This window comes from Homarus americanus, unplaced genomic scaffold (assembly GCF_018991925.1).
Source record: "Homarus americanus isolate GMGI-L3 unplaced genomic scaffold, GMGI_Hamer_2.0 scaffold51859, whole genome shotgun sequence".
Lineage (NCBI taxonomy): Eukaryota > Metazoa > Arthropoda > Malacostraca > Decapoda > Nephropidae > Homarus > Homarus americanus.
Genome location: NW_024711292.1, coordinates 17436019 through 17460054, shown reverse-complemented (window position 1 = coordinate 17460054; position 24036 = coordinate 17436019). Strand labels below are relative to the sequence as shown.

At 44.4% G+C, this 24036-nt stretch overlaps 2 protein-coding genes across 2 annotated transcripts in view; one reads left to right on the top strand and one right to left on the bottom strand.

Moving 5' to 3' along the window:
* Positions 1-6019: 6019 nt before the first annotated feature.
* Positions 6020-24036, top strand: part of LOC121854258 (innexin shaking-B-like) — a 34574-nt gene continuing 16557 nt past the window's right edge. The window contains exon 1 of the mRNA XM_042348839.1: positions 6020-6174. The gene's annotated coding sequence lies outside the window, so the exon portion shown is untranslated. The remainder of the gene's footprint in view (positions 6175-24036) is intronic.
* LOC121857064 lies at positions 12728-13081 on the bottom strand. The gene has a single exon (XM_042352959.1). It carries the CDS (start codon positions 13079-13081, stop codon positions 12728-12730), a length of 354 nt encoding a protein of 117 aa, XP_042208893.1.

Below are 24036 nucleotides of genomic sequence, written 5' to 3'. Positions count from 1 at the left end.
AACTAGGATCATAATACACATAATTTGGCAGACTGGGTGGGGGCTTACCATTAGGTGTGAGACACTCCTGCAAACCTGTGCCCAGGTGGGCTAATTCCCGTAAAAAAGAAAAAAGAAAAAAAGACACAATATCAATGTGCTGAGTCACAACTTTGTGGTGGAGGTCAGGGTATTGTTTTCTGAGGGATGAGATGCTCCAACTCATCACCTTCACCTCTCCGTATCTCTGTCTGGTATTAAAATTGGCCATTACGTACTATATTTGGAAAGAAGCTGAAGACACTGTATGATACTGTTTTTTTTTCATGTTGTCTGTCCCTTCTGCAGGCAGGAGGCTTTTTTAATATTTTTTAAACATTCCTGGAGCATGTACTGCTCACCAGTTGATCTATTTAGGTGGCAGACAACAACATACTTTGGTTACACTCGACATAACCACCATTTTCTGTTTGTGTTTGTTCATCATCACTGACTAAGTCCACAGAGGCATCAGTAAAACTGTTACCAGTATCACTGTTTTCCTCTGCTTGGACACAAGTTCCTGGTGGATCTTGAGTTTCCACATCTGACACTTTAATTTCAGGATAATCTTTTCTATTACAATTATTGCATTGCTGAAAAATCATGGTGCTTAGTCCCTTTACTGAGTTGCATAGGTCTGCTATCACTTTATTTTGTTTGTTCAATTGATCTTTAAGCTGTTGTATGTCATTTTCCATGGTAGTGTTCACTACGTTACTTGTGTTGCGGCTCTCTGTGTCACTTCATACGGGTCTGCTGTTAACAGCTGGTACTGGTCGGTTAAGTGCGGTGGTGTGGGTGAACCAGGGGTTGTTCCTAGGTGGCTTCTCTATAGCAGTAGAGCTGCCTGACACTGGCTTAGATGGCGGATTTGGTCCCTGGGGCATGAGGGCAGTTGTAGTGCCATATAGGGACCTCATCTGTCTTACAGCTGAGGCATCATGTTTGTACAGTTTACCTGCAGTAATCTTCTCACTGCAGAACTTTGTTGTGTATGATCATGCACACAAACCACACCACGGTCTCTGAGAAGGGCAGACACGAGCCACATGGCCCCATCGCTGACACTTGCAACATCTCCAGGATCGAGGCTGATAGATGTCTACTTTTAGATAACGGTAAGCACCAAGGACAGTTAGAGCCCTGGGTGGGTCCTCAGATCCTATCCAATCAGCAATGACTGCAATCTTGCCTTTGAGCCGTCTTGGCCTTGTAATGTACTCATCTTGTTCGAGCATTACAGGGTGCTGGAACTGGTCGAGTCCTTTGATTATTATGGTAGTCCTGTTTGATGTCAATGGTGGATGTTGCATTGCTATTTCCACTAGTTCATTGTTGACAAGGTCACTTAGGATGTCAGGATCATTCTTCAGCATGACATATATCCCTGTGAGTGAACTCTGAGTGCGAACTGAGCTCCTGGGTGTCTCGCTGCTGTCTCATGTGTGTGTTGAAAGGTTAAGTGTAGAGACAGAAGAGAGTCTTAGACATTGAAACAAGAGAGTAGGTGTGAGAAAAATGCACTAATACTGTATGTTTAGATATATTATGTAGAGTGTGTGATCTGTTGACTTTTGCCTATCTCTTATTATATTAAACCCTGGGTATCTTAAACGTTTACCGTAGTAATGGATAACATAATGACTTATATGTTAACTGTCTGCCTTTGTTGTGAATAATATAACAATTGGCATGTTAATCATCAACCTCCTCAGGAGCTAATATGATTGGGCATGTTAACTGTCTACTTCAATAGTTAACTGTCAACATGAACTTTCCCGATTTCACAACTACCACTACAACCTAAGACAAATCTATCAATCATTTGCTTGACAATAATTATTTCCAGTTCCGGAATAATGAGAGATACAGCTTAAGGCACCCAGAGCTACTAAGACCACCCCCCATGTGCTCCTCTGTCTAATATATAAGGATGTGAAGACGGAGATGGACAACAACATCCCGACCACCAGTTACAGGACCATTCCCCATCCTCACACTAGTCACCAGCTGAGGCAGCTCAGTGTCCAGTACGCTCACGTGAGACAGCTAGCTAGTATCCGTGGGTGGACGCAGGAGCTGAGAGACCGGTACCGAGAGCTACAGACGGACATCCAGCACGAGAGCAAACGTCTACATGAACAAAAGTGGGCCGCCTTGGTGTGGGAGGCAGCCAACAATTTCCGCGATTCTGCTGCATTCTGGAAAGGGATCAAGCGACTGATGGGTTCCACCTCTAGCACGGTCCCTTACCTGCTCGACCAAAACAACGTAAAAATACTCGAGGAAGAAAACCAAGAATAACTACATCGGCGATATTTACGAAAAATCTTTACCATTAGTGAACAGGAGAACGAGGGCTTCGACAGGGAGTTTGAGGAGGACATTTTAGGTCAGTTGCAGGACCATCAGCACCTGCTCCAGCCGCTCCCACGGACTGACTTCACTAGACTGGTGGACGGAAGCTACCTGACGGAGCGCATAGTTCCTGCAGATGTGTCAGCCGTCATAAAAGGGTTTAAAATCAAATCACCTGGTCAAAGTCACATTAACAAGAAGATCCTGGCTCAACTCCCCGACAACATGATAGAGAGGCTTGCTCATATATGCAACGCCTGCCTCGCCTCTGGATACTTCCCTAAGATGTTCAAAATCGCCGTTATTCGCCTCATACCAAAAGCAGGGAAGCCTCCAAACAAAGTCGAAAACTTTCGACCAATATCGCTGCTAGAGGTACCTGCCAAAATCTTCGAAAAAATAGTCAACAAGCGATTGCGGATGTATCTGGAGGACGAAGACGTGCATAATCCCCGCCAGTTCGGCTTCCGCCAGTACCGAGGCACATCCACCGCCATAGCTCAGGCCTACGAGTAGATCGCCAATGCCATGACTGGCCGCCTGCAGTGCAATATAGTACTGAGGGACGTCAGCAAGGCGTTTGACAAAGTTTGGCACGCAGGGCTGCAGTATAAGATCATACAACTGGGGCTACCCGAAAATCTGACGCGCCTGCTGTGCAAATTCATTATGGACCGCAGAGCCAAAATCAAGATGCAAGAACATTTTGGAGAAGAAGTCTCACTATCGAGCGGCGTGCCTCAGGGCTTTTGTCTTTCACCAACCCTTTACACACTCTACACGGCTGACCTGCCACCCCCAATCGTCGGCAGCGAGTACGTCATGTATGCCGACGATGTAACACAGATCGTCAAATGCCCAGGAAGGTCCACAGCAAGGATGGCGCGACTCACTGATCGGGCAATAGAGGATATCTCGGAGTATGAAAATAAATGGAAAATAAAAACAAACAAACAAAAATTTGAGGTCATACCCATAGCCAAATTCAAGCCGGCGCCATTGATGATCGACGACGAAGAGATTGAGTACTCTGAACAAGGCAGGCTGCTCGGCCTCATCATTTCTCGGACGGGCATCATTCCCCACGTGAAGGACAGACTAAATAAAGCCAAAGTCGCCGCAGCCAAATTAAAACGTTTTAAACTGATGCCTCAGAAGATACAAGTTCACCTGTACAAGGCGCTGGTGAGGCCTGTGTTGGAGTACCCATCTATACCACTCGTCACACTCGGGAAGACTAGACTACAACAACTACAGAGCTTCCAAAACAAGTGTTTGAGGTCAGCCAGTGACCAAGCGCCACCCTACCAGGAGACAGTGGAAACCATCCACCTAAGAAATAAAACAGAGGCCCTCAACTTCAGGTTCCATCGCCTAGGGAAGAAGGTTTGGGACAAGCTCCTGGACGACCCTCACAGCCCAGACCACCTACGCGGGGAAGACATCAACGGAGGGAGACCCCACGCCTGGTGGCCCCGGAGTCTGCCCGCACTACAACAACCCAACCCGCGATCCATCTATGTCCGCCACAGTGATCCACCTTAGATTAAAACTTAGATGATATAAATTCACATTTAACAAGTCACAATCAAGTGAGTCCATAACGTAATACAGTATAAGATGTTAATAAACTTGTAATTGTAAAATCAATCTAGTCATTGTCTACTAAAATAACCATTGTGCAACCTCATTCTAAATCCTAGGTTAGCTTAGTTAGCCAACAAACTCTGTAATATGTAAAACAAGGGGTGTCGTCCCCCTCTGTTTAACTCATTAAACTTCTTTTCCAACCTTTCCCCCCGCGACTATATGTTGTGACTTCTCCATCCCTCATGTCTGGCTGTGCCTCGAGCCCCAGCATGCCTTCCATCCTTTCCCCACCTTAACCTAAAAAAAAAAAAAAAAAAAAAAAAAAAAAAAAAAAAAAAAAAATGTTCTCCTCTCAGTCCCAGACCTCCATAAAATTTCATGGTGTGAAGGTGTGGAACAACTTACCCCACACACCTGAGCAAAGACTACGCTCCCTTCCTTTAAATCATCTCTTAAAAAATATCTATTGTCGAAGTATTAATATTTCTTGTAACACCTACTATATTTACAGTACCTGCTTTTATTGTGCCATCATAACCGTTTTATTGGAAATTATCATGTAAATAGATAAGAAATTACCATTGCAATAAACATATTTGCCAACTAGACATAATCCTGACAGCTTTGTCCTCTCGTTAAACCTTAATACGGTACAACCCATGTTGTACTGCTCCCCCATTATACTTATGTTTTTCAATTCCACTGTAATTTATGTATATACTTATAATATAAATTTAAAAAAAAAATAATAATAATAAATAAATAAAATAAATCAATATTGAAGTGATAACAGTGGTAACATTATGAGATGTTCTTATTACCACCATGCTATTTTTCTATTCCAGATGTTGCTAAATGTTTCATAATACGTCCTTGGGTGCCTAAAAGAGAGCTCAGGTTCTCAACTGGCTCGGCCATGTTAATATTGTTAATATTATCCACTCTGTATCTGTGTTTTTTTGGCTAAATAAACTGTTTCAATTCAATTCAATCCAAGTATATGTTTCGTGTTCGTCCAGGCCTCAACCCCTGAACAAGGAAACAGTGTCTCCCAGATCCTTGCTCCAGTTTCTTGTCATCGTATGTAACTATATCTTGTACCTACCTGTTTTCGTTTTGCTTTACCCAACATTGAGACATATAAAGTCGTGACACCTGACATTATCCCTCCAAAAATATTTAGAAAATGTGCGTACAAATTTATTACAGACTTCTCTTATCCTTTCAAACCATCTTATTCCTCTGATACTGTTCCATCGTCTTCGATATTAGCCCGTGTTCAGCCATTTCTCCAGATAATGTGACCCTTCCTCTCCATCCATCTTAGTTTTAGAATGTCCCCCAGGAGAAGGCAACAATGAGGTTTCAGAAAACGCAAGTTCTTGGTATAATATTTTGCTTAAATTTTAATCTTTACCTGAATTTTAGATTTTGGCTTAAATTTATTGTTTGCTGTGTGTATACGTGTTGTGTTTGTGGGTTGTTGTTATAGTGGATTATAGTGTGTGTTGTGTTTGAAGGTTGTTGTAATAGTTGGTTATCGTGTTTGTGTCCCCGCTGTCACTAGTATTGTACTGTGCACTTCTGTTCCTCTTATACCCTTTCTTACCCATTATTCTTGAACTGTCTCGAAATAATATCAAGAACATTGAATTTCGTCCATTTTGTTTTAACCAGCTTAAATTGGTCGCTATTTGCTCATAACTACAGGATTTAATGTGTAGCCATAGATTCTACTATATGTGGTTAAGTTGGTGAAAGAGAGCTAAGAGTGAGGGAGTAGTGGTTGTCATATATCATGGGAAGACCACCACAATCTCTCCGGATGTGACGTAAACCTCACTGCTCTACTCATCGCTAGTTGTCGTAGCTACAGAATTAAAGTCAGTGATTAATTTTGTTTTTTTTAGTATCTCTTTGGTTCTGATAAGTCCTCGAAGTATCCTTCAAGAAAATTGTTTGCCCTACCCGTGTATCAACTTTCTCAGTTCGGATGAGGAATTATCTGAAATGTCCTCATAAGAAACCACATTTTCATGGAAAACTTGTGACGTAAATGAAAGAGGTGACGCGCCACTTGCCCACCAGGGAGCAGCCAACCAGTGCCCGTCCGACTGACGATCCACCAAGAGCTTCCACTTAACCAGCAACATTCAACAACGACCAGTCAATCCCAACTCCTGAGAGTCTTGTGAGAAACTCAAGGTTAGTCAAATTATTTAAAAAAAGTGAAATTCCATTCCCATCAACAAGGGGGTTTATAAAATTTCTGATCATCGTCCTTAAACAAGTTTTCAGTATACAGTACCAGATGTCAAGGTTCTGTAGTAGTATAATGTTTGGTGGTCACAAACGACTGCATAATGAAGGTCAAGGATGGGCCTCACCTGACCAGGTGAACGTGTGGGTTATCCTACATTATAATTTATACCAACAACATAATATTTATTTTATGAGGGACAGGTGACTGAGTGTGACGAGTGTGTGACGGGGTGTGGCTGTTACTAGCGTCGTAACAAAGGTGTGGATAGAAAGCAGGGTGGTGCCGGATGATATCTTGTGACGTACAGTATGTTGACTGACGTGCTATGATCAAAACGAACGTGTATTTAGAGGCAACACACTCCGCGCTAAGTATATATATATATATATATATATATATATATATATATATATATATATATATATATATATATAGTTACGCCGTCTCTTAATTTACTTAAATATCCAGGTTCTAGGCGTAACCACACAAAAAGTGAAGTAAATTAAAAGAATAAAAATAAATAAAGTAAACCTTTAAGAATTTAATTGATTAAATATTAACACAATAAAGAGCCTCGTAGGCTGTCACAACAAATTGATTCACCATCGAAACTTTTAAGACACAAGTGATACAAAACATCGAAACATCAAAAGATTAAAAATAAAGCATTGGATTACGTTAACACTGCATAAACATATAAAAACTATCACTGAAATTAACTAACATGAAACAACACTGAATTACTTGAATACAACTAAGCAAATACTGATGGACACAAACAGAGACATAAATAGGTACTCACATAGATATACCACATTGGTGGCGACAGGAACAACACAAATAAATTAAGAATAAGTGACGAGTGTCACTCAAAGCATGTGGACTGTATGACAAGAGGACTGAACTGACTCAAGTCAGTTGGTGGGTCCTATATATAAGGTCGGCTCCCGCCACGCGACCCGCCGGTGGGTCGTTTAACGATGCAGATGGTCGTTAGAGAACAAAGAATGCTGGTTACAATACAAAATAAAGAAATAAGATGGGCTTGAACAAATAATGACAGTTAAAACCTTAACAGCACAGGGTAAGGTGACTAGAATATATAATAGTAAATTTAACACATCATTACAGGAATAATATGGAACATGGGAGCATGTTATATATAAAAAAAATAGAAAAAATACGACACGGTCGTAACAATATATATATATATATATATATATATATATATATATATATATATATATATATATATATATATATATATATATATATATATATATATATATATCTTGTCTTAGTATGCCTTATTTTGAGTAAAAATAAGTATATATTAAATGCGTCCTCCGAAAGCGTCAATTTGCTACCAGAGTTTAACAGTTAATTCATGTATAAAATTTCTTATAAACTTCCAACGTGCTCATGTTTGAAATAATTATTATATTTATCTTTATTCAATTTAGCTAAATGTCTTTCTCGTCAGAAACGGTCATCCCAACGATTATGAATAAACTCATTTAGAAATACAGCATTACTTCAGGACGAAAAACACACTGTAACCATCTACCCTACATCTACGTCAAATGCTTTCAAAGCATTTTTAACCTTGGGCCACTGACAAATAAATTCATGTAACATATTATCAGTTTTGTACTGACCATCACTAAGGTTTATATAATTCATTTCCCTAATCAGTCTTTCTGTGACACAAGTTGATTTAAACACTTCTACACTGTTTTCTCAATCCATGGGATGATTATTGTTCCTAATATGAACGAAAAGTGCACTGATTTCAGATGCTGTTGTAGTATTATACTTGTGTTGTTTTATTCTAAGTTGTAATGCTTTCCCAGTCTGACCAACAAAATTTCCATTACAATTGCTACATGGAACACAGTAAACACTTCCATTTACATTCAAGGTTGAGCTGTTCTTAATAAACATACTAGTAATAGTTGAGTCATACTTAAAAACAACATTAATGTTTAGTAATTTAAGAGATTGAACTAACTTGCCTAGTATGTGCACAATAAAGGGAATTTTAGCCCTTTTATGACAGCGATCAACAAACAATGAAGGGTAGCCAAGTTTTTGTGCAATGAACTGAATGTGTTACAGTTCTTCTTCAATAGATTCAGGGTCACAAATTCTCAAACATCTCAAAAACATAGCAGAATGGTGACTCGATAAAAATGTATGAAACTGTCTACCTGTGTAGGCTTTCTGTACATCCTAAATTTATAGTTGGGACCATTTCTCTTGATAAGTGTAACCGCCCGATGAGCGACTATGGGATAATGAGACGTTTGCACGTAGGATTCGATTATTCTTTATTCGGTCAAAACCTGCAGAGTACAAATTACATATGTTACAGCAAAAGCAGATGACACAGCAAGAGAAGACACACAGGAGGAGACACACAGCAAGAGAAGACACACAGGAGGAGAAGACACACGGGAGGAGACACACAGCAAGAGAAGACACACAGGAGGAGAAGATACACAGCACGAGAAGTCACACAGGAGGAGAAGACACACGGGAGGAGACATACAGCAAGAGAAGATACACAGCACGAGAAGTCACACAGGAGGAGAAGACACACGGGAGGAGACATACAGCAAGAGAAGATACACAGCACGAGAAGTCACACAGGAGGAGAAGACACACGGGAGGAGACATACAGCAAGAGAAGATACACAGCACGAGAAGACACACAGGAATTCACTCGTACGTTCCTTCACTATTAACAACTACATATGATATATTTGAGTAGAGTAGGGTGTTACACCATATAAAAACTTACGTGCTAGCTCACTAGACGGATAGAAACTGTCTACTGAACCCCACAGGGAGCGAGTGAGTCAGCCCCAAGGCGAGGACCATCTGTTTCACATTTAACACCTCAGCAAAGTTCGTTGTAAACTCTCTCTCTCTCTCTCTCTCTCTCTCTCTCTCTCTCTCTCTCTCTCTCTCTCTCTCTCTCTGTCTCTCTCTCTCCTGTCTCCCTTTCTCTATCTCTCTATCCCCCTCTCTCTCTCTTCTAGGTTATCCTACTGTGGCGGTAAGACTCCCCCTGTCGAGCTTGCTCGAAAACCATTGTCTGCCGGGAGTCTCACTCTCTGACTTCCTCCAATAGGCAGAGCTTTGTCACTGGACGTATTAACACTGAGTCCTTCGTTTTCATCTTTTTTGCACGCCGCACCATGCCGTCATCACCCGGTACCGCCTCCAATACCCTTCCTAGCAACCATGTGCTCCTTGGGAGAGGATGTCCAGATACGATGACGATGTCCCCAGTGCGGAAGTTGCGGTGCGCCCAGAAGTGCTTCTGTCGCCGCCTGAGTGTCAGGAGATATTCCTTCACCCACCTCTTCCAGAACTGGTCTGCAATGAATTGGGCATGCTTCCATTTTCGTCGGTACACTTCTGCTATGGAATGATCGCCTACAGTGGGCAGGGTTCCTGCGTGCATTTACAATAGGTGAAACGGCGTGAGTGCCTCTAGGTCTGTCGGGTCGTCGGATACTTGGGTGATGGGCCTTCCATTGACGATCTCTTCCACGGCACAGAACAGGGTATTGAGTCGCTCGTCGTCTAGTTACTGTGTGCCGATCACCACCTGGAGAACCGTCTTCACCGTGCGGATCTGACGCTCCCATACTCCACCCATGTGAGAGGCAATAGGAGGGTTGAACTCCCATTCTATTTGTCTCTGCAAGAGTGTGTTCCTAACATTGTCATTGCTCTTCCACTTACTCACCGCCTCCTGAAGTTCTCTGTTCGCTCCAATCATGTTGGTTCCATTGTTGGATCTGATGCGCTTGGGAGGTCCTCTGCGGGATGTGAACCTCGTCATGGCGTTGATGAATGAGTCTGTGTCCAGCCTAAATGGATGGTGCAAGACAGCAGTCCAATACATACAAGTCAGGCAGTCAAGCGTTGGTTTGAGGCGCACCCGCAGATTATTCTATTGGACTGGCCCCCTAAAGGAGCCGATTGTAATCCAATAGAAAATCTATGGGCGCATATGGTTGTTGAATGGGATGTTGAGGAGAAAACAAGGGAGGCAGTGAGGAGACACGCACATAATGTGTGGGAGGGAATAAGGAGGAGGCCGAACATCTGCAGCAATCTGGTAGATTCCATGCCCACCAGATTGCATGAAGTTATAGCTGCAGATGGAGGTTGGACACGGTATTAACCTGTGGTCAAGAATTAAATCTCCGCCCTCGACGGTGCCTTGTAGGGGGTGGCGGGGGAGTTAGCTCTCTGGTGTAACCTCGTTGGGGCCACATAGACTTCGAATCCTAACTCTCGGGAATTTGTCCAGGTATTTTACTATGTGGTTTTACCTCACTTCACATAAGTATGCTTACAAAATCTATGCATTAATATGCATAACTCTTGGGAATCTGTCCAGACATTAAATATATGTTATATACTACAATAATCACATAGATATGTTTACAATGTTTATGCATAATAAATGTGAAAAATATTTTTGGGGTTTCAATTAACCAATTGTCATGCCTACAAAACAATCTTGATGCTCTAAGTTCATGTATGTGTTAAATAACGAGTAACTGATCCACATTATTTTGGTAAATAAAGAAATGAAAAGCAAGCACTTAGCCATATGGATATAGTTACACGGAAGAAGGGAAATAAGGATGAACCATGGTTTTGATGGAAACAATGTGCTCTGGGACGATGCTCACAATGACGAATGGGAGAAACCTCTTTATGAAACATCTTACCTACTAAGTGATGGTTACAAGTGTTCCCCGAAGAATGCAGTGATGGGTAGGGAAACACCGGGTAACACTGAAGTCCGTTTATTATGGATGAGAGAAATACAAGTGGTGACTAGCGTTTGCCATGCACGGCTCACACAGTCAGACTGAGACTGCCTTGCCATATGGCAGCCTCGGGGCAATGTTGCCACATAACACGTGCAGTGTTGCCACGTAATTATATATATAAATGCTACTCGGCACAGTAGCTTATTTACAAGGTTGCTACTCGGCACAGTAGCTTAGATGCATAACCTACACTAAGGATGAAGCTTAATGTTACGGAACACACACACACACACACACACAGTGTAACTTTATGTGACGCCTTCTGACTTGGGGTGGCTTTGAGCGAACCATACACTTGATATTACAATTTATGTATCCTTCCTGTCCATGATTTACAACAATAACTGTAGGGCAAAAGTTACAATATTATACTAATAACACTCATATATTGATACTATGACTAGTTACCAAGATACAGAGCACGATGAACATAACATGATAATGATAGTGAAGCCTGGAAGGGTTCATATCATAACTTGTTCGTTCGTGTGTATGTTACCCCGTGAGAGTTACCGTGGGCCTCCATGTGCCCAGGTGGGATGGTCAAAGTATTACACTATAAGTGAGGCAAATGAGCAGTGACTGATCCACATGTAATTTAAGGTTTTTGAAATATGTAGTTAAATTAAACGCGATTTTTCATATAGTTATGCGAATGAAGGGAAAATAAAAGTTATAGATGGGGTGTGGTGGAAGCATCGTGGTCTGGCACACACACACACACACACACACGTTGTGTGGAGTCATGGGTGGTTTGGAAGTGTTTATTTCCATTCATACTTTCGTAACTACAACCTATGGTAATTTTTCTTCGTGTTCATATATAATGAAGATAATGCAGAGTATAAAATGCCATATACAATATTTATACATAATGTCATCTATACAGCTGTACTATGACTGTGTGTGTTCGTGCGTGTGTTGCCTCGTGATAGCTAGAGTGGGCCCCGTCCAGAAAGGACACTGTACTAACCTCCAGCACCGACCCAGGTGGGCTAGAGAATATGGTTTCCGAGTGTACCTCTTGTACGATAAGTTCTGTGGGTTTTTTGTCCATGGGTAACAGTATGGGGTTCTTTTGGTCTTGATGGAGAGCAGCACGCTTCAGTCGGCTGCCTTCTCTGATCAGGCAGTCTGCACCCAGGTAAGGTTCCAGTCTCCTTACGTCACCAGTCCTGACGGTGTGTCCTCGTTCCAGTACCTCCATCTCGTGGGGAAAACCTTCCCTTTGTATCAGATGCAAGACAGCTAATCTTGCCTCATCCAACTCGCTGATCTTCAGTCGATCTTCTTGGTGACGTTCTTCCTTTGGATCGCTGAAGCGCCACTGTATGAACCTCCTTAGCCACGCCACACCTTTCAGTAGCTAATGCCACGAGGAATACCTTGCCCATAGCATTTTTTAGGGAACTCTCCCCCTGGTCAGTGCTCGTTACCAGTACTGTTGTATCTCCTTTTACCTCCGGGTCTTCATCTGCAAGGTTAGGAATTGGCTTTGGGCTCTTTGGCCAATTGTTTTCTCCCAACAGGAGAAACGGGGTCCCTGAATCCATCTGCAATCCTTGTTCAATTCTGCCCCATGCCGTTCACAACTGGCATCATCAGCTGGATTTTGGTTGAAGCTCATGTGTCGTCATTGTTCCGCGTCGGAATTCTCATTTATCGTTACAATTCGGTTTGCCACAATGGTATGGAAGCGCCGTTCAGTGTTTCGTATGTATTGAAGGGTGACCATGATGTCTGTCCAGAACACTGATCTGCCGATATGTAATTCTAGTTCTTCTCTCAGTTGTTTGTCTGCTATGGTCGCCAACACTGCCGCACATAGCTCGAGCCTTGGTATGGTTTGCTGTTTCAGAGGAGCTAGCTTGGCTCTGCCACACACAAAGAAGGTTGAGTGGGCTCCGTCTCCACTTGTGATCCTGAGGTAGGATACAGCCCAGTATGCTTGCTGGGAGGTGTCACAGAAGCGGTGCAGTTGTACCATAGTAATTGGATTTGCGCATTCAGGGTGGTAACGTCGAGGGATGCGTACTTGAAACAAGTGGGGAAGTTCATTTAGCCACTGCCGCCAAGCGGCTCTGTTGTGTTTGGTCATTTGCTAATCCCACCCGAAGCCTCGCCTGCACTCGTCCTGGAATATGATTTTGGCTCATATGGTGCTCGGAGTGATGATTCCTAATGGGTTGGATATGGAGCTGACCATACTCAGGAGACCTCGTTTTGTCCGCGATTTCGTCGCGATCTGGACTCGGACTGCGAGTTCGTCATTCTCTAGATCCCACATGATTCCCAATGCTCACTCAGCTGAGAGCCTGTCATCCTTCAAAAGTACTTCTTTCACTTTCATGGCTCTTTCCGTTTGTGGGACTGCTCTGGGGGCCCCTTTGTGGTTGCAGATCCATTTTGTAAGTCTGAACCCGCCTTTCTTCATCAACTGCCTCAGTTGGTGAGTGACTATCGTCGCCTTCCCTGGTGATGCTACTGAAAGAAGCAGATCGTCGACATAGAAGTTGCGACTTGCTTTCTTAATTTCTTCATGGAGCCTTTGCCCGTGGTCTTGGAATGTTCGTCATAGTACATATCCAGCACCTGATGGGCTCTTCAATCCCCCGAAGAGATGTACCTTCATCTGGTAAGTGACCGGGTTTCCCGATAGTTGGTCGTCTGTCCACTACAGGATGCTCAGGCAGTACTCATACCTGGTGGAACATAACCTAGATATCAGCCATAAGTGCCACCCTTTCTTGTCGGAACCTAAAGAGGACTCCCATTAATTTGTTGTTGCGGTCTGGCCCTTGCATCACTTGGCTGTTCAGGGACACTGACTCATACGTTGTTGCACAGTCAAAAACTATTCTCAACTTCCTGGGCTTATTTTGGTTCAATACTGGGTGATGTGGGAGATACCAGGTTTTCCCCGGCACAATGGTAAGCTCACGGTGTGGGACTCTCTCAGCGTGTCCCTTGTTGATCAGGTTTTGCATCTCTTCTCGATATCTTTGATGAAGGTCTGGGTCTTTCAGGAGACTTTTCTTCAAGCTTGCTAACCGTTGCTCAGCTAGTTTCTTGTTATTCGGGAGTCCCCACTCTTCATGATGGACCGGTATGGAAAGTTGATAGTGCCCGTCCACCCTCGTCACTGAAGTTGACCACAGCACCAGGACTCTTCTCTCTTCAACAGAGATGGGGTTTTCATTGCAGTAGGCTGAGTCACATTCCCAGAAGTGTCTGACCTGTTTCTCTAAACGAGTCTCCAGGCTCAGCGGCTTTTCTGAGATGAGGTGGTGTATTGCTAGGTGGTTACTTATTGCAGGTCCAATCTGGTCGTGTATGGCCCATCCTAGAAGTGTGCACACCGCGAACGGCTCTCCGTTCTCCCTAGTCCTTACTTCTAATAGTGTTACGGCTTGTGGTAATCTAACCCTATCAGGAGATCCACTCTTTTCGGTGCGTGGAGTGGTGTGGTTCCTTTGAGGTGCCTCCACTTGGCAATAGCTCTGGTGTCCGCAACCGATGCTTCCAGTGAAGAAGGCAGGTCACCTTCAGATCGATCTCTTTGGTCTTCACGCTCCTCGTCTCCTTCAGGGTCGTGCGTATGGATATTGAAACAGAATTCTCTGTTATTCGTAGTAGGTTGGTTGGGCTCCCGGTGCAGTAAGACCTGTTGTTGCCTGAGTCCAAGAGTGCTCCGGTGATCACTGTTGTATTCGTTTCTCGCATTATCTTCCCGACCTTGACCTTTAATATGGGGAGTGCAACTCTCCCTTGATCTGCTAGTCATATGGTGTAATCTTCGGGCCCCTCACACTGGTTATTTTCTCGATCGTAAGTATCTCTGGCCCATTTATACGGGTTTTCTCGGTTTGTGGTCAACGGTGCAACCTGCCTGTTTCCAGCCCTTTTCTCCATAACTCTCGAGCTGGATTCGGGTTTCCATGGCCTAGCTCCACTGGTCGTTGATTTCGGTGCTGACATGATGGCCTTGAGTTGACAGTCATCTAGCTTCTGCCGCTTGTGGTCGGGCGACACTTCTGTCTGGTATGCATCCATGGTGGAAGCTCTTTTCATCCCTTGAAAACTGGCTGAGTTCCTTTCTTGATGGCTCGTCCCGGTTTGGTGTGTTATTGCACATAGAATTTCTCGAGAATTGCAGGAGATTCGAGTGGAAGCTATAGCAGCCATCTATGCCACACCTTGTCTTCTGGATGCACTCGGCCATCCGGTGAGCGCGATCTAAGCAGGCGAAACAGCGAAGTTCTTCACGTTCGAGTGAAGTTCGCGCTCCAGTCGACATGTTGAGGAATGCTTGGCATCTCTGCAGAGGGTGATATCCAGGGCACAACGGGCAAGTGCAGTCGTCCCTTCCTCTAACCTCCTCTCTTCCCGAAGTCACTAGGCCCACAGGTCTCGTTTCTGATGAGGAAGGGTATGGGTGTGAGCCTGTTCGTCTCCCGCTCGGCTCTTCTTGTCTTAGTCCCCTCGAAGCCCTCCTTGTCCTGTCTAGCATCTCCAGAACAAAATCCTTCATCCACTCGACCCCTGGAGAATTCCTGTGTCCCCTTTCATAGCCATATGCTCTATCCTCGTATCGCTCCCTGATCTTTCCCGTGAATCTCTTAGCCAAAGTATTCAGTGATTCGTACGTGTCAATTTCGTGCAGTTTTCCCAGTACCTTTAAGTTGTTTACGCAATTTCCCAGATCGTCCACGAGCTCCAGAAGTCCTTTAATGTCATCTGTTCTCACGGCTGGGCCACGTAGGACCTTGCCTACTAGTTCTTGGATGTTGGCTTGCTTGTTGCCATAGCGGTCTTCTAGCAAGGCTAGAGCTTGTTCGTATCCTGCCCTGGGGTCTTCTATTTGCAGGCACGCTCTTAGGGATTTCTTAGCACGGCCGGTATAGGCCGAGAGAAGTGTTTCCAATTTTAGTGCATAGGGTATGGGCGCCTCCCCAATGTGGCTTTGGGAGGCATGCTTGAATTCCCAATACTCGTCACAAGTCCCTCCGCTGAACCTTGGCATCGGCCTCTGGGGAAGCCTCATAGTGCCCATTAACTCTCCAGTCTCTGGGTTGGTAGCATAATGTCCAATGGCCTCCCTTCCATCCGTCCTGGGCTGTATATCTTGTACTTGGTTTTCCTTCTCCTGGGTTCCTGTTGGTGTCTCTGCTTCCGGAAAGTGGGTATGACGGGTGGAAACATGTTCCCTCTCCCCCTGATGAGATGTTCCCGAATCTGAGGCGCTGAGTGTTGGGAACCCTCCTTGGGTGGGTGTCGAGGTGTAGCAGCTAAACACTCCTAGTTCCGGCGGTTGACAATGTGTCTCGTGGAAACCTCGTTGCGGCTGTCATTCCCTCACTCCGTTCCAGAAAAGGCTTTCCTCCTGGTACTGACAGCATCTCACCAAAGTCCTCCATATCGCCTAAAGTCTGCAGTTGCTCCATATGAGCTTTCATATTCTGCATCATTGCCGTCAATTGGGTGAGCGTCTGCTGATAACTCCCAATTACCCTATTCAACCGGCCTGTTGGTTGCATCCTTCTCTCGGGTGAAGGGGTTTCTCCACTTCGCCCTGGCTGTGCGAGTGACCGGTTAGCATCTCTGTCGTTCAGGGTCTCCAGGTCTTCTATGCTGGCTAGGCTTAACTCCTCTGCCTTGTTCCCTTCCATGACTAGCGGCACAGTGAACTCGATATGGCTCTTTTGGTGGAAAGTTATAGAGACGTTCGGTTAAGAGGGAGCACTCTTCAACTGAAACACCTGCTCGTTTATAACGATTTCATATAACTGAGGTCATACAAGTGATGTCATACAAGCGATGTCATACAACTGGAGTCATATAAGCGATGTCATACAACTGAAGTTATATAAGCGATGTCATACAACTGAAGTTCATATAATCGATGTCATACAACTGAAGTAATATAAACGCGTGCAATAAGCACGAGCGTTGTCCCACTAACACGACAACAGAAGAACCACAATCAGTGTAGAGATCATTACACAACTGCTAAGATCATAAAACTGATGCCACAAGCACTACTGTATCCTTACTCACAACGTTACTTAACTGTCACAACTACTATTTTCTAATAGAAAGGGCAACTCACTCGTTCTTAAATTTTATTTACAATTGGTGATCCAGTCTGGCTGTACACTTTGAACACTACCTCTTCCGCGTGTACGCACGTGTACGCAGGCGGCGTGCCATTCCGGAATGAGTGATAACACTCCCAAGCTCCCATACAAACAATTTTGGCACCGAGACCAGTCCTTTCTGACACTGAACCCACATACAGAGGTGTCACCCTTCTCTACGTACAAATACGAGTGCTATACACACACTCAACCCACTTTTCGCTGGGGTTAACTATTATTATATTATATTATAGGCATCACACTTTAGTCGATGATTCACAAATTCACACAAAGGCGTCCCCTCTCTCCTGCTGTGGCGCTCCAGGGTGTGTCGGGTGCCAGAGGGAAGAGCACGCTGAAGGTCAGTCGACGGTCGAGCTACTCGCCAGTTCTCAGTAGACTACTGTATATCGGTAAACTGTAGGACCCACGTTTTGACTGGAACCGCCCGATGAGCGACTGTGGAACAATGAAACCCTTGCACATAGGACTCGATTGTTCTTTATTCGGTCAAATCCTGCAGAGTACAAATTACATATGTTACATATGAGATAATTAATTCAATCGTACGTTCCTTCACTATTAACAACTACATATGATATATTTGAGTAGAGTAGGGTGTTAAACCAAATAAAAACTTACGTTTTTCGGGTCTAATGTAGGACTTATTAGCTCCCTGACTTGTTGAATTGAATTGAATTGAATTGAATTGAAACATTTTATTTAGCCAGAAAAATACGGATATAGAGTGGCTAATAATAACAATATTAACATAGCTGAGCCAGTTGAGAACCTGAGCTCTCTTTGAGGCACCTGATATATACTATACATTTATCTCAAGGAAGTATTATGTAACATTTAGTATCATCTGGAATAGTACAATAGCATGGTGGTAATAAGTACATCTCATAAAGTTACCACAGTTATCACTTCAATATTTATTTATTTTATTATTTATTATTTTTATTTTTTATTTATTAATTTACTTTTATTTATTTATTTATTTATTTATTTATACATATACACATACTGGACAGCTAGACACTATCTTGTGAACTACACAGGGAGCGAGTTAGTCAGCCCCAAGGCTAGGTCCATCTGTTTCACATTTAAAACCTCAGCAAAGTTCATTGTAGACTCTCTCTCTCTTTTCTAGTTTATCCTATTGTGGCGGTCACAATAAGCATATAAAAAAAATTAAGAGATCCATTTCATTATCTTTCAATTTTGAAGGTAATACTAGGGACAAGATCATTAAGCTTGTCCAAAAATTCCAGTGGGTCACTGTTTCTAGGCCAAAGACAAAGAACATCATCTATATGTCAATACCATGGAGGACAAAAATCACTTATGTTGAGTAGTAATGTACGAGTAGCTTCAAAAAACTCCATATTAATACAGGCTAAAGGAACAAAAAGACAATTACCCATGCTCAGGCCAAATATTTGTTTGTAAGACTTTCCATTTGCCCTAAAATCTTTGTCAGTAACGCATAACTCTATTAATTGGAGAAATATGTCATGTTCAATAGTCAAATCTAACAGATGCAATTTATCTTTAAGGAATTAAAGCAGGTCATTCAATGGTATACTCTACTGAAAAGTGAATTGACACCAAAACTTATAAACTCACATGGTTCATTTGTGTTTCTTGAGTTTATCAATTAAATCACTGCTGTTATGTATATGCCAATTAGATATCTGGCCTGTGAGAAGGGGAAGCATCCTAACCAAAAACTTGGAAAAATTTTAAGTAACAGAACCAACAAAACTTACGATAAGACGTAAAGGATTGTTAGGCTTATATGTTTTGATCAATCCATATATATATATGGTAAAATGGGATTGATTTATGAGAACTGTTTGATGAGATCTGGGTTCATTTTCAATAACTCCTTCATTTTAGAATTAGATAACTTATTAACATTTTCCAGGGGATCTTTTCTAAGCTCACAATAAGGGTTTTCATCAATTAGTAAAGAATTCGTCTTATCGGTATAGTGTGAGTGCAGTAGAGGAGCAGTGTGAGTGTCAGTAGAGGAGCAGTGTGACTGTCAGTAGAGGAGTAGTGTGAGTGTCATTAGAGGAGCAGTGTGAGTGTCAGTAGAGGAGCAGTGTGAGCGTCAGTAGAGGAGCAGTGTGAGTGTCAGTAGAGGAGCAGTGTGAGTTTCAGTAGAGGAGCAGTGTGAGTGTCAGTAGAGAAGCAGTGTGAGCATCAGTAGAGGAAAGTGTGAGTGTCAGTAGAGAAGTTGTGTGAGTGTCAGTCGAGGAGTAGTGTGATTGACAGTATAGGAGTAGTGCGAATGTCAGTAGAGGAGTAGTGTGAGTGTCAGTAGAGGAACAGAGTGACTTTCAGTAGAGGAGCAGTGTGAGTGCCAGTAGAGGAGCAGTGTGAGTGTCAGTAGAGGAGCAGTGTGAGTGTCAGTAGAGGAGCAGTGTGAGTGTCAGTAGAGGAGTAGTGTGAGTGTCAGTAGAGGAGCAGTGTGAGTGTCAGAGAAGCAGTGTGAATGCTGGGTAGAGGAGCAGTGTGGAGGCCAGCAGAGGAGCAGGAGTGTCAGTAGGGAGCAATGTGAGTGTCAGTAGAGGAGCAGTGGATGTCATGTAGAGAAGCAGGTGAGTGTCAGTAGAGGAGTAGTATGAGGCCACAGAGGGGCAGTGTGAGGTCAGTAGAGGAACAGTGTGAGTCTCAGTAGAGGAGTTGTGTGAGTGTCAGAAGAGGAGCAGTGTGAGTGTCAGTAGAGAAGCAGTGTGAGTGTCAGTAGAGGAGCAGTGTGAGTGTCAGTAGAGGAGCAGTGTGAGTGTCAGTAGAGAAGCAGTGTGAGTGTCAGTAGAGGAGTAGCGTGAGTGTCACTAGAGGAGTAGTGTGATTGTCAGTAGAGGAACAGTGTGAGTGTCAGTAGAGGAGCAGTGCGAGTGTCAGTAGAGAAGCAGTGTGAATGTCAGTAGCGGAGTAATGTGAGTGCCAGTTGATGAGTAGTGTGAGTGTCAGTAGAGGAGCAGTGTGAATGTCAATAGAGTAGTAGTGTGAGTGTCAGTAGAGGAGCAGTGTAAATGTCAGTAGAGGAGAGTAGAGGAGCATTGTGAGTGTCAGTAGAGGAGCAGTTTGAGTGTCATTAGAGGAACAGTGTGAGTGCCATTAGAGGAGCAGTGTAAGTGTCACTAGAGGAGTAGTGTGAGTTTCAATAGAGGAGCATTGTGAGTATTAGTAGAGGAGCAGTGTGAGTGTCAGTAGAGGAGCAGTGTGAGTGTCAGTAGAGAAGCAGTGTGAGTGTCAGTAGAGAAGCAGTGTGAGTGTCAGTAGAGGAGTAGTGTGAGTGTCAGAAGAAGAGCAGTGCTAGTGTCATCAGAGGAGTAGTGCGAGTGTCATTAGAGGAGCTGTGTGAGTGTCAGTAGAGGAGCAGTGTGAGTGTCAGTAGAGAAGCAGTGTGAGTGTCAGTAGAGGAGTAGCGTGAGTGTCAATAGAGGAGCAGTGTGATTGTCAGTAGAGGAACAGTGTGAGTCTCAGTAGAGGAGTAGTGTGAGTGTCAGTAGAGGAGCAGTGTGAGTGTCAGTGGGGGACAAGTGCCAGTAGAGGAGCAGGAGTAGAGGGAATGTGAGTGGCAGAGAAGCAGTGGAGAGTAGAGGAGCAGTGTGAGTAGAGAAGCAGTGTGAGTGTCTGTAGGAGGAGTAGTGGGAGTGTAGAGGGAGGTGTGTGGAGTGTCAGCGGAGGAGTAGTGTGAGTGCTCAGTAGAGGAGCAGTGTGAGTGTCAGTAGAGGAGCTGTGAGTGGTGAGCAGCAGTGTGAGGTGTTGTGGCGTAGTGTGAGTGCAGTAGAGGAGCAGTGTGAGTGTCAGTAGAGGAGGTGTCAGTAGAGGAGCAGTGTGGGAGGGCCGTAGAGGAGCTGTGTGTGTCAGTAGAGGAGCAGTGGAGTGTCAGTTGGTGGCGTAGTGTGAGTGTCAGTAGGGGTAGTGTGAGTGTCAGTAGAGACAGTGTGGGAGTGTCAGTAGAGGAGCAGTGTGAGTGTCAGTAGAGGAGCTGTGTGTGTCAGTAGAGCAGCAGTGTGAGTGTCAGTTGCGGCGTAGTGTGAGTGTCAGTAGAGGAGTAGTGTGAGTGTCAGTAGAGGAGTAGTGTGAGTGTCAGTAGAAGAGCAGTGTGAGTGTCGGTAGAGGAGCAGTGCGAGTGTCAGTAGAGAAGCAGTGTGAATGTCAGTAGCGGAGTAATGTGAGTGCCAGTTGATGAGTAGTGTGAGTGTCAGTAGAGGAGCAGTGTGAATGTCAATAGAGTAGTAGTGTGAGTGTCAGTGGAGGAGCAGTGTAAATGTCAGTAGAGGAGAGTAGAGGAGCATTGTGAGTGTCAGTAGAGGAGCAGTGTGACTGTCAGTGGAGGAACAGTGTGAGTGCCATTAGAGGAGCAGTGTAAGTGTCACTAGAGGAGTAGTGTGAGTTTCAGTAGGGGAGCATTGTGAGTATTAGTAGAGGAGCAGTGTGAGTGTCAGTAGAGGAGTAGTGTGAGTGTCAGTAGAGGAGCAGTGTGAGTGTCAGTAGAGGAGCAGTGTAAGTGTCAGTAGAGGAGCAGTGTGAGTGTCAGTAGAGGAGTAGTGTGAGTGTCATTAGAGGAGCTGTGTGAGTGTCAGTAGAGGAGTAGTGTGAGTGTCAGTAGAGGAGCAGTGTGATTGTCAGTAGAGGAGTAGTGTGAGTGTCAGTAGAGGAGCAGTGTGAGTGTCAGTAGAGGAACAGTGTGAGTGTCAGTAGAAGAGCAGTGTGAGTGTCAGTAGAGGAACAGTGTGAGTGTCAGTAGAAGAGCAGTGCTAGTGTCAATAGAGGAGCAGTGTGAGTGTCAGTAGAGAAGCAGTGTGAGTATCACTAGCGGCGCAGTGTGAGTGTCAGTAGAGGAACAGTGTGAGTGTCAGTAGAGGAGCAGTGTAAGTGTCATTAGAGGAGAGTAGAGGAGCATTGTTTGCGTGCAGTGTGAGTGTCAATGGGGGTAGTGTGTGAGTGTCAGTAGAGGACCAGTGTAAGTGTCAGTAGAGGAGAGTAGAGGAGCATTGTAGTGTCAGTAGAGGAGCAGTGTGAGTACCAGTATAGGAGAGTAGAGGGTATTGTGAGTGTCAGTAGAGGAGTAGTGTGTGAGTGCCAGTGGGGAGTAGTGTGAGTTGTCAATAGAGGTGCATCGTGGTGTCAGTGGGGAAGTGAGGGAGCATTGTGGTGTCAGTAGAGGCAGTGTGAGTGTCAGTAGAGGAAGCAAGTGGAGTGCCAGTAGATGAGTACTGTGAGTGTCAATACAGGACCAGTGTAAGTGTCAGTAGAGTAGCAGTGTGAGTGTCAGTAGAGGCAGTGTGAGTGTCAGTAGAGAGGAGCAGTGTGAGTGTGTCAGTAGAAGGAGCAGTGTAGTGTCAGTAGAGGAGCAGTGTGATTGTCGGTAGAGGAGCAGTGTGTGTGTGTCAGTAGAGGAGCAGTGTGAGTGTCAGTAAAGGTTCAATGTGAGTGTTAGTAGAGGAACAGTGTGAATGTCAGTAGAGGAGCAGTGTGAGTGTCATAGAGGAGCAGTGTGAGTGTCAGTAGAGGAGTAGTGTGAGTGTCAGTAGAGGAGTAGTGTGAGTGTCAGTAGAGGAGTAGTGAGGGTGCCAGTAGGGGAGTAGTGAGGGTGCCAGTAGAGGAATAGTGAGGATGCCAGTTGAGGAGTAGTGAGGGTGCCATTAGAGGAGTAGTGAGGGTGCCAGTGAGGAGAGGGAGTAGTGTGGGGGTGCCCAGTAGAGGGAGTAGTGAGGGTGCCAGTATGGGAGTAGTGACGGTGCCAGTGGAGGAATAGTGAAGTGCTAAGGAGTAATGAGGGTGCCAGTGAGGAGTAGTGAGGTGCCAGTAAGTAGTAAGAGTGCCAGTAGGGGAGTAGTGGGGTGCCAGTAGAGGAGTATTGAGGGGTGCCAGTAGAGGGAGTGGTGGGGTGCTGGGGAGTAGTGAGGGTGCCAGTAGAGGGTAGAGTGAGTAGTGGCCGGTGCCAGTAGAGGAGGGTGCCAGTGAGGGTAGTCAGAGTGGAGTGAGCGGTGCCAGTAGAGGAGTAGTAGAGGAGGGTGCCAGCAGGTGCTAGTGAGCGGGAGTATTGAGGTGCCAGTAGAGGGAGTAGTGAGGGTGCCAGTAGAGTGCAGTTGAGGGAGTAGGAGGGGGTGCCAGTAGGGGAGTAGTGAGGGTGCCAGTTGAGGAGTAGTGAGGGTGCCATTAGGGGAGTAGTAAGGGTGCCAGTAGAGGAGTATTGAGGGTGCCAGTAGAGGAGTATTGAGGGTGCCAGTAGTGGAGTAGTGAGGGTGCCAGTAGAGGAGTAGTGAGGGTGCCAGTAGAGGAGTGGTGACGGTGCCATTAGGGGAGTAGTGAGGGTGCCAGTAGAGGAGTAGTGAGGGTGCCATTATGGGAGCAGGACACCTCCCACAGCTCTATCAACCGACGCAATCATTAGTTCTATCCCTCACGTTTCTATTTCCCGACAGGATATGACAGAGAAACTCTCTGTTCACCCATCCAACTCTTTGTATGTGTATCATTTTTTTTCCAGTCTTTGTCAGTTAACAGTCTGTCATTTGTTAGTGTTTTTCAGTTTGTATTTCATTATCAGTTAGCAGTCCATGTCATTCTTTGTCAGGTTTTCAGTTTTCTCAAATTTTCATTATTTGTCAGTTTGTCAGTCTTTGTCAATTTGTCAGTTTTTCACTCTCTCAGTTTAAAAGTCTTTGTCAATTTGTCAGTCTTTGTCAGTTTAAAAGTCTTTATCAGTTTAACAGTCTTTTTCAGTATTTGTCAGTTTAAATCTTTGTCAGTTATCAGTCTTTGTCAGTTTTTG